The sequence below is a fragment of the Gambusia affinis genome, linkage group LG03 (assembly GCF_019740435.1).
Source record: "Gambusia affinis linkage group LG03, SWU_Gaff_1.0, whole genome shotgun sequence".
Classification (NCBI taxonomy): domain Eukaryota; kingdom Metazoa; phylum Chordata; class Actinopteri; order Cyprinodontiformes; family Poeciliidae; genus Gambusia; species Gambusia affinis.
The window spans coordinates 3,575,809-3,593,106 of NC_057870.1; the positions used below are offsets into that span (position 1 = coordinate 3,575,809).

Sequence of the window (17,298 nt, forward strand, 5' to 3'; positions counted from 1 at the left end):
GCAGGTTAAGTCATCTACAGCTGCTTTCAGAAGTATTCACACTACTGGAGCTTTCCAGGTTCATGGAGGCGCACCACAGTTTTCAGATTTTTATTCCCATAAAATGTAGAAAATCGTGTATCTGTCACGGTTGTAGATAGAAGTCAGACCCAGTAGCGGAGAACAGCTCAGAGAAAGACATGCGTCTTTATCAAGAGAGAGAGAGAGAGAGAGAGAGCCTGGCACACAGGGGCGAGCGAACACAAACAGAAATCAAATCCAACGAGGACAAAAAGCTAAACAGAGTCGAACTAAAATGACTAACACAGACTGAACTAAAGTGGAAGAGACAGAAGGCTGATCTGATCAAAATAAAACACCAAAGGCAAACACAGACAAGAAATAATCCCAACCATGAACACAAAACAGACCAAGGTTCTGACAGCCGTACAGTGACAGTCACTGTGTTGGTCTGGGACACAAAACCCCAATAAATACTTTGATGTTTCTGATTATAACATGAGGAAATGTCAGGGTTCTTCACTATCTAGATGGGTTTCCAATAGTATGGAAAAACACTTCATCCATCCGTCCGTCCATCCATCATCTTCACACACACACTCACACCTAGGGTGAATTTAGAGAGACCAATTAACCTGACAGTTATGTTTTTGGACTGTGGGAGAAGCCGGAGAACCTGGAGAGAACCCACCATGCACAGGGAGAACATGCAAACTCCATGCAGAAAGACCCGGCCAGGAAAACCTTGTCGTGACTCAGACTTGCTGCAAGGCAACAGCTCTACCAACTGTGCCACTGTGCAGCCCCCCAGAATAAAAACCGAATAAAGAAAATTCACTACCGAGTAAAGAAAATCTCCCTTTCATGAGATTTTTATTTGCGGTATTAGACTCTCCAGATAATCCTTTAAATAAGGAGCTCCAGCTTATTCCCTCTGGCCGGAGGTCTGGGTTCCTGGGAGATGAAAGAACTCCTTTATACCCAGGGGAATCAGGTTCCTGAATTTGTGACTTATGATCTCTCTCTCTCTCTCTCTCTCTCTCTCTCTCTCTCTCTCTCTCTCTCTGTCGTCTATTTCTAACATCGTCTATGTATTTTTATGTCGTTTCATACGTTTTGAAATTTCCCTGAACTGTCTGACCAGACAGGGCTGAATTCATGCATTGGAGTGACATAGTCAAAGTCCAATCCAGAGCACAAATCCAATTGCAAATCGATAGTAGGACCTAAAACCTGCTGTTGAGACGCTCTCCTTCCAGTCTGCCTGAGCTCGAACAATATTCCAGGAACGGGAATAGTTTCTAAACGTGCGAAGCCGCTCCATCCTGCTAAAGACTCGCAGCTGTAATTGCGACAAGAAGAGGACTTTGAAATAAATACTGTAAGTAGTCTGATTTGCAAAACCTTTAAAACCACTCTCTCTCTCTGTCTGTCGTCTATTTCTAACATCGTCTATGTATTTTTATGTCGTTTCATACGTTTTGAAATTTCCCTGAACTGTCTGACCAGACAGGGCTGAATTCATGCATTGGAGTGACATAGTCAAAGTCCAATCCAGAGCACAAATCCAATTGCAAATCGATAGTAGGACCTAAAACCTGCTGTTGAGACGCTCTCCTTCCAGTCTGCCTGAGCTCGAACAATATTCCAGGAACGGGAATAGTTTCTAAACGTGCGAAGCCGCTCCATCCTGCTAAAGACTCGCAGCTGTAATTGCGACAAGAAGAGGACTTTGAAATAAATACTGTAAGTAGTCTGATTTGCAAAACCTTTAAAACCACGCATTTATTTCCTCCCTCTAAGCATCAACAGCACCGAAAATGGAAGCGCGCGGCAGGACTGCAGGGGATGGGGGTAAAACAGGCTCCTGCGGTGTTTTACTCTGGGGGTAATTAAAACCTTTAACTGACAGCAGAGAAGCAAAAGGCGCAGACGCTCTGTGATTGGTCGGAGGGGGGAGCGCTTTACAATCCCCTCTTGTTTCCACCCTCAGCGCAAGCTGGGGCTTTATCTCGTCCAACTTTCGCTGAAGCCGGACGGAGACGCACAGAGCGGCGGAGCAAAGTTGGAGAGGCTTCCTCCGCACTCGCCTTCCGAGTCTCCCGAAAAAGTGAACGCCGCGGGTAGGACTAGAAAACAAAACTACAGCAGCAACAACAACAACAAACATGAGGTCCGTTTCTGCTCTCTGGAGAACGATCGGGATGGTCGTGACGGTGGCGATCATGTCGACGTGCAGAGCATCGGAGTACGAGTACTTGAGTTGGAAGATGGAGACCGTGGGGCCCATCTACGGCAAGACCCCCCAGTGCGTGGGGATCCCGGAGGACCTGCGGCTCTGCCACGGCGTGGGCTACACCGAGATGCTGCTGCCCAACCTGCTGGAGCACGAAACGATGGGGAGGTGCGTGCCGGAAGCTGTGCGAGACGGTGCGGGACGGCTGCACCCCGATCATGGAGGCGTTCGGCTACCCGTGGCCGGAGATGCTCACCTGCGACAAGTTTCCCGATCATGACGTGTGCATCTCCTTCACGCCCAACGTCACCGAGACCCTCGAGACTACAGGTAACGACACGTCCCGACACTCCTAATAATAATAATAATAATAATAATAATAATAATAATAATAATAATAATAATAATAATAATAATAATGAATTAATTAAAAAGCAGATTATTACTGGTAGTTTTGATGTGGATGTAAAATCATCGGCTTCCTAAAAATAATGGCTTAGGTCTTTATTTTTTTTTTTTTTTTTTGGCCTAAATCATTTTTCTGACTAAAAGGTGACGACACAAACGGTTAGTTCTTCACGTCGGTGATGGGTGGAGATGATAACTATGTTTAACATATTCATAAATGAATCAATGAATAATTTCTGATAATTAAAAAAAAAAACAAGAAAAAAAAAGCTAGATATAATGCTAACAAAGACATTTATTTTAAAGTCGAATTCTTGGCCTGTATTGTTAGTTATAGGAGGTTCAGTATTATGTGGTATTTGCAAATTAATCAACACTTTTGATAAAAAATATGTTTCTGCTGTCACGACGTCAGATATAAAACATTTCAACTGCTACGAATTGGGAGAAGTTAGAGGTTTACATCATTTACCTGCACATTCATCAACATCCTTCCTCAGTCTATAAAGGTCTGAAAAAACTTATATAAGAGCATTACTATAATATCTGCTGCTATGGCAACATAAACAATAATGAGAAAACAATAAAAGAGACGATTTTTCTTTTCATCTTTGGATGAGGAACTGGAACTTCAGCTGTAAATCAGTCAATAAATCTGTTGTCTAGAAAGTTTATGGAAAGTTGTACCAATAAATAACTTTGTTAATTCTGTTATTAATGCTGCATTAAACTTTTGTCAAGGAATCGGTGAGTTTCCATTGTAAATTCTGCAATTTTAGTGCAGTCTGGATGAAGACTGAATTTCACTCTTAGAAACAAAGGCCATAAGTTAGTTAAGACGTCCGGCGTTAACTAGAAATCTCCAGCAAGCGTCACGTCTACAAAACCAGACTGTAAGAAAAACAACAATAATGGGGACAAACAGTTAAAATGTGCAATGACAAAACCATAATGCTTAGATCCGTCCTCTGCAACGCTTTTTAAATTTAATAAGCAGCTTTTTATGTTTGTAAAATAATCAGGAATTCTTTTTAATGTCCCGAATTCTTTATGTTGTAAAAAGAAATACAGAACAGTGTACCAGCAGAACAGTGTATATTCATTCAGAGGCGCTTTAAAAAATGGAATATACCGACATACGTCTGGCTTTATTTTCATGTTCTGCATAATAAAACAATGTAGGGTTTTGCTCTCCAACAAAAATAAAAACAAAAAGATAAATTAGGTACCAAACTTAAGCTTCTTACCTAATATAGAAAACAAGTCCCAGGCACTTTTGCTGTTGTGCAAAAGTCAACACCCTCCTAGCCCTCGTAACACTCTTAAATGAGCTTGGGAATGTTGTTTTAGGGGTAACGGTGTATTTGCACATGCAAATCCCACACAAAGAAACCAAATAGGACCTTTTGGAAGAGAAAACTGAGCTGTGAAAAGCCAAATCTGCTCCCATTTAACCTCCTCCATCCCCCTCCGCCCAAAGAACTGCTAAAAGTAAAGGTGAATAGTTTATTTTCATCATAATCGGCTACCTAAGCACTCCCTTTAGTGTGAATGTGAAGCTGCCTGCTGTTGACTTTGAATGATCACAAAATATTGGGGGGGTGGGGGGGTAAAGCAGGGGTGAGGCGGGGGAGGAACTCCAGATGGTAGTGATTATTTTAAGGTGTTTGCCGAGTTTTGGAGGACAATGCTGGGAGGTAGTCCAGCTGCAATGAAAAAGCTAATACCTGCATATATTAACACTCATTGTCTAACAAACACATTCAGTCTGATGAGGGATGAAAAGCTGAAAGACAGTCGACTCGGAATACTGCGAGCCGCAATCTAGGCGGCGGGCGGATTCCGGCAGCGCTGCCGAGGACGCATTCCACCGTCGCTTCATGCGTCCTGCCAGAATCAGATGGGTTAGCTCAGGTTGTCCAAGGCAATACTACATGTTGTAAAACAAAACAAAATAAAAAAAACAACAACAACAAAAAACATACAAACAAGCAAAACACAGTTTCTTAAAGGATCAAGCTTGGACCGGTTCTGAATACTTGAGGTGTGGGAGGTGGGCCGCTGTGCCAGCAGCGTCGGCGCTGGGCACTTTAACGAACTGCACAGAGGAGGGAGTGGAGAAAGCACAACTGACTCGTTCACATTAAGCACTAGTGCGACCCTCCATCACCACATCATCAACTTACTCTTACTGCCACCTGGAGGTGTAAATGGAGCTTTCAGAGACATTTTTTTTATTAGTAGTATTTCATTTTGCTGAACACATTAGGCTTAAATACATAACTTAGACAGCGCTCAGGGCAGTTTAATGTTTCTGTGTCTGTTAACATTTAAGTTTTTTGGGGGGGTGGGGGTGGGGGGTTCTACTCCAAGATCAGCATGAAGTGACTTAGGGGGATTTTTGGTAAAAGTTTGCATTTGCAGGTTGAGGTTGGGGACCACACAAACTCTGTCCTCCCCAGACACCACCTGCTGTCACCTGGCAACTCAAAGGATAAAGTAAGACGGTGATTTCACGCAAGCTTCTTAAAGGGGCAGGATTCATTTATTTACATTTTTTTTTTAGCTTTACATCATGTCATATTGTTATTCCCCCATCGAAAACATGCCTGGAGTGTGGCCTTGACTCTTTCGTCCATGTTTGAGAAATCCTTGAATCTCCCGTGGCAACCGTTCAGCTGTGACAAACACTTGGTGAGACCGAGTGCCACCGTTTCAAAGCAACCCTCCCCTGCGACTTCCCCACTCAACTCCTTCAGACTAGCCAGCAGCAATTAGCAAACACCTGGTGAAACTGCAGCTCCTGCTCAGTGCATCGCTGGTAGAAACACTGCTGAAGGGTTAATAGAGGAGCCATGTTGTGACGACTTTCTGAAGGCGGAATTTCAGAAAGATGAAGAGTTTTTTAAAGAGGCAGAGGCCCAATTTCAAGGTGTTAAATAGTGAAGTCAAGCTTCTTTTAAGTCATATTTTATAAATATAAATTTTTTTTAGAACAACTGAAGGTAACAGTTATTTGATTGACCTGTATAAATGCATAATAAAGCTAATCAAAAAAAGTTTTGATTAAAGTTTAACGTTTTTTGTGTTTTCTGTTATCAGTAATGGCTCAGAAAGGGCCAGTATCTAATGCGGAGGTGGATAAAGACAGGACAAATGCAGGTCGATGTCCTTGGCCGTTACTGAGTGTTAACAGAGCTTTCTATGCAGTAGTCTGGTGTTAATGGATTTAAAGGGTACAGACAGACAAAAGATCCAGTGACTCTGAAAACAGAGTCTACTTCACACCAAACACTTTGTGCCTTGGGTGTTACTTTCACAATCCTACGTTAAACATGTGTAACTAGCATCTGGCAACTAAAAGAGGCTACTAGTCTCCATCATATCTGCCCCTATTTTTAGATGGATCTGAGTCAACACTCAGATCAATCTACCAGGATCTGTTAAAGGTCAGTGCTGCAGGACTCCACAAACAGGGGAAAAAATTTGCGAAAAAAGGAAGGTCCAACTTTGGAAAAGTAGGCTCAGCTGTTTGGCACAAAGCTTTCGTTTGCAGTATTATAAAAATTAAACTGTGGTAGTAAAGTATTTGCAGATATGCCTCCAGACAGAACTTTTTGGCTAAACCTATGTTGGCTTTCCTTGTTGTTCTCCATGAGCTAGCATTTCTTGGAATGTCTGACCATTCCAGTAAGCTGTAACTGAATATCAATAAGATTTCTTCTCTTTTTTTTTTTGGTGCATTTCTCAGACCTTTGTAGTTGTTTTCCACATAGAACAATGTTACCGTTGGGGAGGCTAGCTGTGAAAGCTGCGTAGAAAGTGAAGAGGAGTGTTTACTGCCGCACTTAGTTACAGCTGGCTATAAAAGCGGAGGACATTCTTCTCTGAGGTCAGGTCGCCAGGACACGTGAAGCCAAAGAAACAAGTTGAGTGACATCAAGAACAAGACGAGATGTTTGGCTAGAGAGAGAGAGAGAGAGAGAGAGATGGGGAAATTTGGAATCCAAAAAGCACAAAAGTTTCAGTTCTTTCAGATGGGCTATGCTAATTTGTGACTAATCAATTTCTGACATTTCACCAGCTTTATTCATTATATTTCCGCTTATTTATTTATTTTATTTTTGTTTTCCTTCCCAGGCTCCTCTCCCATCTGTCCTCCATGTGACAATGAAATGAAAACAGACACCATGTTGGAGCACATGTGTGCCAGCGAGTTTGGTAAGCGTCCCGCAGACATTCACTCAAGACGTCCTTCTCCACCTTGGCAATGATTAACTGGTTTTATTCAGATTATTTCTATGATCAGGGGAAATTGCTCAAATGTTCGAAGTGAAGCTTTCAACGCTTATAGTTGCAGACATTTCATCAGACTTTGCCTGTCAGTTAAATGTGAGTTATCTGTGCTGAGGCCTTGGTGGAGGACGAGGTCGTTTGACTAATGAATTTAGGGTCGTTGGAGTCTTTATGTGGCAGTAGTAAAGCTGGATGTGTGCTCTGCCGTCTGGGCCGGTTCGTGTTACAGGTGAACTTTTCCATATGGTGGACGGTCCGCTGTGACAAACCGTACAGAATGTTAAAAATGACGAGAAAGAATCTCCTGAAAGCACTGAATTCAAATAGTCATTTCTAAATGCTTTTTTCCGTTTCTTTTACTGTGGCGTGTTTTACGAGTCCTAATTAAAAAAAAGGACTTTGTTAGCCAATAAAAAGCTAATGAGTAAAATGGAAAAACATGTACCAGGGTGACACTTTCTACCAGAAATTTACGCAAAAGTTCATAAAATTCCTGATGATTTTGCCCTTTCTGTTGGCTAACAAACCATTCTTTCTTAACATATTTTTTTGTTGAAACTTTGGTTGCTAATTTTTACCCTGTGCTTGGAAATAATTAGTTTAAGTCATCCACCATATTTAAGCGTCATATTAAATCCAGCGATGCCATTTTCCAACTTAGCCAAAATGTTTGGCCAACTTGATTGGTCAAGTAAAACAAAGAAAGGAACAGAAGTGCAGAATTTCAAAAAGAACATCTTGACATTGTTACTTGCAGTGTGTTTCTGTATTAAAGCAGTATTATGTAAGTTTTATTTTTTTTAAATCCATATATATATTTTTTTACATATTTGTTGAAACAGTCACTATGTTGTGACAACATGCTATGAGACATATAGTCTGAGAAAAAAAATAAGCTTTTCTGCCAGCAGAACCACGCTCACTAGCCTCCCTTTGTTCTCTGCTACGCTGCAGCTAGCATAGCCTGCTGTGAACTATTTAGCAGTTAGCACTGCCACCAACAACAAATTCTGACCGCTGCTACTTTAAAGGGATAGTCCAGATATTTTTGAAGAGAAGTTCAGTGAATCCATCATCAGTAATGGCTCCTCTACACAAAGTACACAAGTGTCATAGTGCAGTAAGATTTTACAAAAGTGAAGAAATCCTCAGCAGAGGAAAGTTTGCAGGAAGTCAAACTGATCCCCAATTTTTAGCTGATCAAAGTGATTAAACCACTCAGACTGAAAATATACATTTCTTTCCAATACTTTACAGTGAAGCCCAGAATGACATATTTTTATGACAGATGGAGATTTAAAGTACTCTTTCGATTGGAAATAATATTAATGTTTGAAGTTGAGCAACCAGACAGGATCTTCCAACCTCCAAGACAAAAGATTTATAACAAAAGATAAATGGCCAAAAATACCAGATGAATCAAAGGACTGACTAGAAATTTCTAAGAATAGTTTAGTTTCTGTAATGTCATCAAAGACCTTTCCATTAATCTTTAAAAACAGCAAAAAGGGGTTTTAACCTGCAATTTGTTTTGATAAAACGTAAATAGAACATTTTTTTTGTTTCTATTATACATCGTGTATATTTTCTTTGCATCTTTTCCTATCAGACAAAAATGTATTCATAAAAAAATAGAATATCTTAATCTATCAGCAGAATAAATCATTTGGAATTTATACGTATTTAAACAGACATTTATTGCACATATTTTCAGGAAAAAAAAAGGTCTCTCGAGGTCTCAAGCAGCTTCGCTGTGCTGTCAAACCTCTGTTTGTTGAATCTGCCTCGTGTCAGTCTGTCCTAACGCTCGCAGAGGAATTTTGCATCTTGACAGTTTTGTAGTTGTCTGGGTTCTGTTGTATGGTAATCCTCCTTACGCTCACATCCAGCTGAGGAGGTCGTCTGATCCAGGCTGGACCAGTGTTTGTTTGCGTAGCAACGGGGAAATTGTTCTGCTGAGGAACGTGCATCCTAACATCAGTCTTTTGTGAAAGCATAGATGGCTGATGTCAGACAGTGAAGTGTTGTGTCCCATAGATCCAGTTTGAATTGTGTTTAAAATGTTAACTTCAGCTACAATAACGGCTCTACCTGAGCACCTGTGAGCCTGTCGCGTCGCAACTGATTTCTTCCCTTTTCTACAAAAGTTGAACTTTTCACCAAACCTCATCTGAAGAACACCAAAGCTTTCGCTGTAAAACTTCTATTCATGCCTAATTGTTGTTACATTTTGAGGGTTTATTAACCTTTCAAAGCCACCTACAGATTCTATTGGTCACTTTCTAGTTGGTAAAAAAGGGACAGAAAAATCTGCCCATCGATACTGAGGGAAGTTTGTGAGATGTCTAGCAGAGTGTTTTGAGTCCGACTTGAATGGAAAATGTCTAGCAGAGTGTTTTGAGTCCGACTTGAATGGAAAATGTCCAATAAACAACAAACCCAAGAAAGCAACTGAGGAAGGAACATAGCTGGCTGCAGTGGGCATTTAGAAGAGTGTAACCTTGGTAACCCAGTCGGTTTCAGCAAGTTCAACAGAGAAATTTAAGATGTTACACCTTGCATGTACCTGCAGATTGAAATGCCTGAGGCAAACAAAACAAATCCAAAAAAAAAGACAAAGTACAAACAAAATACAGCTGCAGAGTTCACCGTTACTCCCCGTGGTGAACCGAAAACAGCCTCTGGGACTGCACCTCGAGGGGACTCCAGCAATACATGCGAACGGTGTACATGAGACACAGAAGCGTCTGGTGTTCTAGTTGCTAGTGGAGCCTGGAGCCGCGGCACCCTGAGAGCCGGGTGCCATGCCGAGCGAACACAACCCGCCCGGACGCACATTGGAACCAGACTTTCCAGCAGTTCTGGAGAGGAGTTTAAGGTTACATTTGATTTAACGAACTGCCTCGGTGTTTATGTTGCGGTGATGGGACTTGCCTTTTTTTTTCTGTTTTTTTCTTCTGCGTGTCCTCATTTGCCAGGAGGAGAGCGAGGCGAGTGGTGGAGGGTCGGTGGGGGGCTGGAGGGTATTTTTGGCTCGTTTGAAGACAAATGTTGTTCTGCTTGCTTGCAATAAGTCCCCTAACCAGCTGACAAGTGAGGATACACAGGCAGATTTACTGTCAGGCTGAAGTTGACACACCGCTTTAAGTGAACGTGTGTGTAACAGGAGGGGAAGAGGGGCCATCATTTCTGCAAAGCATCAGGTTTTTAGCCTTCAGCTCAATTTAACTTTATTAAGACCAAAAAAAAAAAAAGAGAGAGAGAGAGAGTCTGACACGAGAAGAATATACATAAAAAACATTTTTTTGTATTTTCTTTTTCTTTCTTCCAGAAGAGTTAGGTTTCAGACCACAGAGAAAACTGCAGCTCTAAATATGCCTTGGGATACCTGAGGCCAAACACGGGTTGGTGTCTTGTCTTTGAGTAGAAAAGAAAACACACTGGTGGAAAAAGCCTGGCTCTAATTACGAAACACTTTACCCCCCTCAACAGATAAGGCCATCATCCGGATTCCATTCTGCCGGTTTCAACTTGACTCTTCAGTGTTTAGTGGGTAAAAAGTGTGTTTTTAGGATCCGGGGGCTTTTCTGCATCCCGGTTACGGGCGTGTTCTTTGTTGTCGCGGGGGAAAACGCAAAAGCAGATATGATAGGTGGACAGGATGTTGCTCCTCGTCCCCGTTGGATCGCTCCAACCGCAGGGAGGGTCGAGAAAAGAACCGGCGACTCGTGCCAGAGTCTCTGTTAGGAGGCACGGACCAATCGTGAGTAAAATATTCACGACCTGGCAGCGAGGGAGTATGTCTTTCTTTTTTGGGTTCTCCTTAAACCTCATTTACTGGAAGCTGGGAAAGACATAGTTCTTCTTAGCTGAGGTAAATGTCAAGAAGGATGCTGCTCTTCTCTTCACACTTCCAAGTAATTGTGCAATTGTCTGTTCCCAGAAGAGCAACACAGATCTAAAGCAAAGAGTGGAATAGTCTGGTGTATCATTTATTTATTTTATTTTATTTTTTTACATTAGGGCTGCAGTTCTTGTTGAGTTGATGAAGAGGTTGCAGTGTTTTTGGAAGTTATTGTTTTGCTGTTGGGCACTCACTGAGTTTTCTGACATCTCTCCATAATTTCTCTCCGAACAGACGCGTGTGTTTTGTTGATCGGCCGGTAAAACGAAACAAAAACAAATTTCATATTATAACAGACAAGTGAGCATTATTAATAGCAAAGATCATGACACCAACTCCAGAATCTTTAGTGCCTTAAATTGCTCGGCTGAGCATGTCGAGACAAAATGGAGCTGGACACTCTACTAAATTGATCTTTTGCTTAAATGGAGCTCTTGTTTTTCCATTTGTAGACATTGGAAAGTGTAGCAGAGCAAAAGGGCTTGTTGAAATCTGGCAGGAGCTGAACTTGTTGCCTTGCATCACATGAACTCCTGTCATTCTCTGCAAACAGTGATTTGGGTAAACATGTCGCGCTAGCGGTTCTTGATTTGGAGTTATTTTGTACGGTGCCATGAAAAAGTATCTCCTGTTGTAAAAACGGTTGCCAAGGCATGGAGAAGACTCTGTTGAAGTTAGCAATTGTGACACAGTTGTTAACATTTGACTGGAAAAAGCTTGAGCTGAAAACAAGCATCCTCTACTGCAAAGAGAGATTGCTGTTAATGTTCATTCAATATTTGGAAACAACCCCTCCTTCTGTTCGCTGATTGGCTAATGGATTCCTTTCTACTGGAGGAATCCAAGTCAATGGGAGGAATCCCAGACTGTCTGTGAAGTGAGATTTTAATCAAACTGAGTTGCACAACAGGGCAATGGCCAGGCTAGGGAACAGGTGAAATATGACCATTCTTGACTGCACTCGTTTTTGACAGTTTCAGTTCGAGTTAGGTTTCTGATCCTGGGTCTTTCGTAGTTTCTGATACAGACGACACGGAGCAGCCACTTTATGCTGCCTGCTTCGTGGTTCCATCAGATTTGGTAGTTTTGGCATCTGGTTTGGATCTTGTCTGTTTACTCATTTGCTACTGAGTAGCTAGTTAAAGCTAGCTTTAACTACTGAGTAATTAAAGCTACGCATAGATGACTGTATTTAACTACCGGGTAGTTAAAGCCACTTGCTTTAACTCAGCAATTTTGCTCCGTAATGGACCCAGGGTGCATTTTGTGCCACTGACACCAAGCTTTTGGAGGACTAGTATCAATCAATCAATCAATCAATCAATCAAACTTTAGCAGCAAGGCATTTCAAAGTGCTTTACATCAAATCAAACCCAAAAATACAATGCAACATAGAATCAGCAATAAAAACACAACATCAAGTCAGATTCCGTCAATAAATTTGCAATTGATTACGTTTCTAATAAAACTCTAAACAAGTGGGTTTTTAGTTGAGATTTAAAAGAAGTCAGTGTTTCAGCTGTTTTACAGTTTTCTGGAAGTTTGTTCCAGATTTTTGGTGCATAGATGCTAAATGCCGCTTCTCATCGTTTGGTTCTGGTTCTGGGGACGCAGAGCAGAACCAGAACCAGAAGACCTGAGAGTTCTAGAAGGTTGATACAACAGCAGCAAATCTTTAATGTATTGTGGTGCTAAACCATTCAGTGATTTATAAACTAACAACAGTATTATAAAGTCTATTCTTTGAGCGACAGGGAGCCAGTGGAGAGACTTTAAAACTGGTGTTATGTGCTCTATCTTCCTGGTTTTAGTGAGAACGCGAGCAGTAGAGTCCGTTTCAAAGAAATGACCAGATGTCACTGTTCCTATGTGATCCTGTTGAAAAAATCAGGTCCCCCGACAACAACAAGGGCAAAGAAAGTTCGAATTTCAGGAGATTATAGGTGCTGGAAGACTTATCTAGATGAACGTCTTGCAGGTATTGGCCAGGATGTCTCCATCGTGGCTCACTAACAATGAATGCTGTCCAGTTTGATTCCACAGAGCACTAAGCCCTTTCACGGCGAGGGGGATAAATCTTTTAATCCCTTACATGCGCACCGTTAATACAGTGGACGGAAAGAGAAGCACTTTATTACTTTAATTAGGGATGGAAGACAGAAGTGGAAAAGGAAAGTTCAGGAAGTCAAAAGGGATGTAATGTTTTAAAACTGGGGGAAATGAAAAGACCTGTTTAATTTTTAACCACTTCAGTTCTTTGCTGGAGGCAGACAATTATTCTTACTCTATTTTACTTGCACTGTTTGTCAAAGTCAGATGATTTTTTTTTAATTTTTTTTTATTTGGTCTCGTGTCCTCTGGGTGTGTGTGGAGTTTTTACTGTGCACCTGGAAGGTATTCACAGCTCTTCACTTTTTCCACATTTGGTTATGCTACAGCATGATTCCGTATTGCATTAAATGAATCTCTTTCCACTAAATCTTTTTTCTACACACCCAATACCTTGTTATGAAAATATGGAAACATTTTTGAGTGTTTAGCGAACTTATTAAAAACATAAAACCAAGATATCACAGTTATGCAAGCCTTCCCAGCCGTTGTTTAATACCTTATCGGTCCACCTGTGGCAGCAGTCCCATCTTTCAGTCTGTTTGATCATGAAGCCTCCAGCTCAGCTCACCTATCTTTAGACAATTTGCTCCGTTCTCCTCTGCAGTTCTTTTCCACCTCCATCAGGTTGGATGGGACTGGTCAGATCTCTCCAGAGACGTTCAGTCAGATTCCAGTCTGGACTCTGGCTCGGTCTCTCCAGGACTCACACGGTGGTTCTGAAGCCTTTGAGATCTGGGTCATGTGCTTTGGGGTCGTTGTCCTGCTGGAAAATGAGCCATAACGTGACGCCTGGCAATTTTTGAATTTTCTCCACAAAGAAGTTATCAAATCCATTGCAGGTTCTGGTAAAGTGGCGTTCAGATGCCACAGACATGGCAGGCTTTGGAAACCCGTCATCACCAAGGCACAAGCATTGCTGACATTTTAAAGGATTTACTCAAAGAATGTTTCTCTTATGTTTCAGTGTCTAAAAGCTTTGGAGTCCGTCTTTGTAGATTTCGTAGTGAACTTGGATCCAGGTTTTACCGCTATTCATATTCTGTCCTTTTTCATTTGTTCCATTGAGATTTCTTCACACTAACTGCCATTTTGACTGGAGTAATGATGTGAGATTTTAGAATGAGGATTATCTACCAACTCATATACTGGGGTTACAGGATAAAGGGGAGATGATGGAAGAGTAAGGCTGATATAAAAGTTTCAGATGTCTTGTCCTCAAAAGCCTTTTATAGTTGTATCTCTTTGGTTAAATGGGTCAACAGAAATTGTATTTTTGAAGATAACAGTCAAATCGTCATAGACGATGTGCAGAGTGTGTCCTCTACTGTGTGTTTCCTGTTTAGCGCGTTGATTCAAGTTTTGAAGTGTATCACAGTGTTTTTGCGCCTCTGTTTTGGGATTAACGTGGATGTTGACAATCTAAATAGTCATGATCAATACCAGTCACAGACAGAAGGTCACCGAACTCATGTATTGCACATTTGTTTTTTCTGCACTGCACTGATATACTGTGTTAAAAATAGTCTGTCATTTTGTGTTCAGTTCAGTACACACGCTCATTATGGTGCAGAACTGATGCCTGCTTTCTGTCCACATCAATATATCAGACATCCGGTTGAAAGTTGGTGAGGATATAGTATTTGTTGTTTGAATACTCGGTCAGGATGTTCACCTCTTTATTCGTCATCCATTAATTTTCTTCCAGTGACGTTCAGAAAGGGTAAGCCAGGAGATGGAGCACCAGCGGCTCGGTTATCAGGTGGTTTCCTAGGAGACAACGTCTTATCTGGTTGTTGTGGAACAGCGTGCTCCTGGGGTACAGTTGGCATCAGCCATTGTGAAGATGAGGGAATCTTTCTTCGGCTCATCTGTCCTCGAAGTTCTTGCGTTCTCTCCTCAGGGTCGGTGTTTAACGTGTTCTGCTGGTTCATGGAGTCGCGTTTCTGATTCACAGAGCAAAAGGTGGTTGATGTGATTCATTCTGGTTTATTGAGACAGGATCCGTCTGCTTTGAAGATGGAAGGCTCCGTGATTGTCGCCAGAGTTTACTGAACCTTTAAGTGTATCTCATCTTCACGTTGAACTGTTGGTAGCGGTCCAGTGATAAAGACTTTGGTTTTAAGATTTCTGATGGAGCTCACCAGACGACTGAGATTGTTTGTTTTTGCATAATCATTATTAATTTAAAGTACTTTATATGCTATATTAGACACCATGTAATTCAGTGTGTAAACTAAATATTTAGTTTGCAGTACTTTTTGTTTTTTAGCAATCTTATTTAGTTTGGAGCTAAATATTTAGTGGGCAAATTAGAGATTTAGTTTGAAAGTGTAACATTGTGAATATCTGACCTTGAGAAATGAACCTCAGATTTTTCTCTGACAGGCTAAATAACCCAAATTGTTGTTTGTAAAGTTTTGACTTTACAAACATCACCCTATATGAACGACCATGCAAAAAAAAAAAAAAAAAAAATTGTGATTTCAGCAGGAAATCTGAATTAGTCATAAAGACCTGCTGTGTGAAGACAACCTTAAATCTCTATTTTCCTGCGTATTAAACACTAACATGATGCCTTAAGCGGTAGGGATATGCTTAGACAAAATGTTTTCCCCCTCACGTTTGGATTTAAAGCAATCTATGTTTTTGTCTCGATGTGTCTTCATCACAGCTATCAAGGCCAAGATAAAGGAGGTGAAACGGGAAAACACGGACCGCAAGGTGCTCCTGCAAAAAAGAAAGAAGTTGATAAAACAAGGGAACCTGAAGAAGAAAGACCTAAAAAAGCTGGTGTTGTACTTGAAGAACGGCGCGGACTGCCCATGCCAACAGCTGGACAACATAGCGAACCAGTATCTAATCATGGGCCGGAAGGTGGATAAGCAGTACCTCCTCACAGGCATCCACAAGTGGGACAAGTCCAACACAGAGTTCAGAAAGGCCATGAAGACACTGAAAACCCACCAATGTCCTGAATTCACCAACGTCTTCAAGTAGTACACCCGCTGCCCCCGAATCTGGTCGAATTGCATTCTACATTTGAACTGGCAAAAGCAACGCCAAACTTTGCTTTCTGTTGTCCTGTTTATATTTCTACATATCTCTGTATTTTTACACGTATTCTTCAGAATGTCCACTGTTCGGTTTAGGATAAACTCGGCGGTGAATGACGACAAAAGGTGAGTTTCCTGTGTGCCCTTCAGGTCAAGGGGAAAGACTGCCGAGTCAGAGGGTGGGCTGGTTTTTCTGACCAAACGCTTGTATTTCTAAGAGTTAGATTAATTCTGCTTACAAGTTTTATACAGTAAATATAAAGTTATGTCAATTTTATTTTGATGTATGTAGGTGAAAATAGCAAACATTATATAATTGTTGCTAAGTATAGGCCTTGCTAGCATGTTCCTGCTTCAATATGCTAACGTTGGCTAACCCTGAAAAGAGGCAAGAAAATGTATTTTGAGTCTTGAGAACTTATTGTTTTAACCTTTATGTGTGTGCGCTTGTGCTTTGACGGTGACAAAAAGCATGAAATATTGCTTCTGTATGATAAATACATGTCAAGCTGAGCGATACACAGTTAGCATTAAGGTAATGCTTCTTGTTGGGTTTTATGATGCACATTGCGAAGTCTTCTTTAGTATTGGTTCATGTGTTTTTCTGTGTGTTTAAAATGCTAAATCTGGCACAGTGTATCTAAACTCGGTGTTTATGTCTGTTCTGCTTTGACATTTCTGGTCCACGTTAGCACAATAATTTTTTTCATATTTGAATGTCAGTATTGCTTATTACGTATACTGTACATATAAATTTGACATAAAATATGAAAAAATAAAACAGTGTCACAAAGTATTAATTCACTGTATAATGCTGACTTGTTCTGTGGTCACGTGAAAAATGTTTCAATTTTTCACATGCGGTCGTAGAAACATGCTAACATGTTGTGTTTAGAATCTTACTTGGAAAACTGGAGGTTACTTATTTTTTAAAAATGTTGTTTTAGGCTCTAGAGGACTTTATTGAGCAGGGAATAGACAGGAAATTAGGAGAGGGAGAAGGTGTAGACGTGCAGCAAATGATCCGAGGCAAGGAATGGAATCCAGGAGAACGGAGTTAGGACCACAGCCTCTCCTCATGGTGCGAACGCTCTACCAGCAGCCACCCAACGCTCCAAAGGCGGCGCTTTCTCAGGGCCTCAGAACCCTCAAACAGCAAAATCATTTCGTCCACAGTACCGAAACGGTGAAGTTAGTAGCAAAGTTTTAATTTACATTTTGTCCATTGCTGATGTGAGTTGCACACACATATCTTGTTCGTGCATATTTTTGCTTTGATCATTTTCAAA

At 41.1% G+C, this 17,298-nt stretch overlaps 1 protein-coding gene across 1 annotated transcript; it reads left to right on the forward strand.

Annotated features, from left to right (window-relative positions):
- The first annotated feature begins 1,697 nt into the window (after window positions 1-1,697).
- On the forward strand, window positions 1,698-16,805 carry sfrp1a (secreted frizzled-related protein 1a). Its single transcript, XM_044111874.1, is given in 4 exon segments — window positions 1,698-2,407; window positions 2,409-2,566; window positions 6,785-6,865; window positions 15,628-16,805. Coding segments are annotated over 4 exon segments (804 nt in total). The 5' UTR covers window positions 1,698-2,168; the 3' UTR covers window positions 15,954-16,805.
- Window positions 16,806-17,298: the final 493 nt, after the last annotated feature.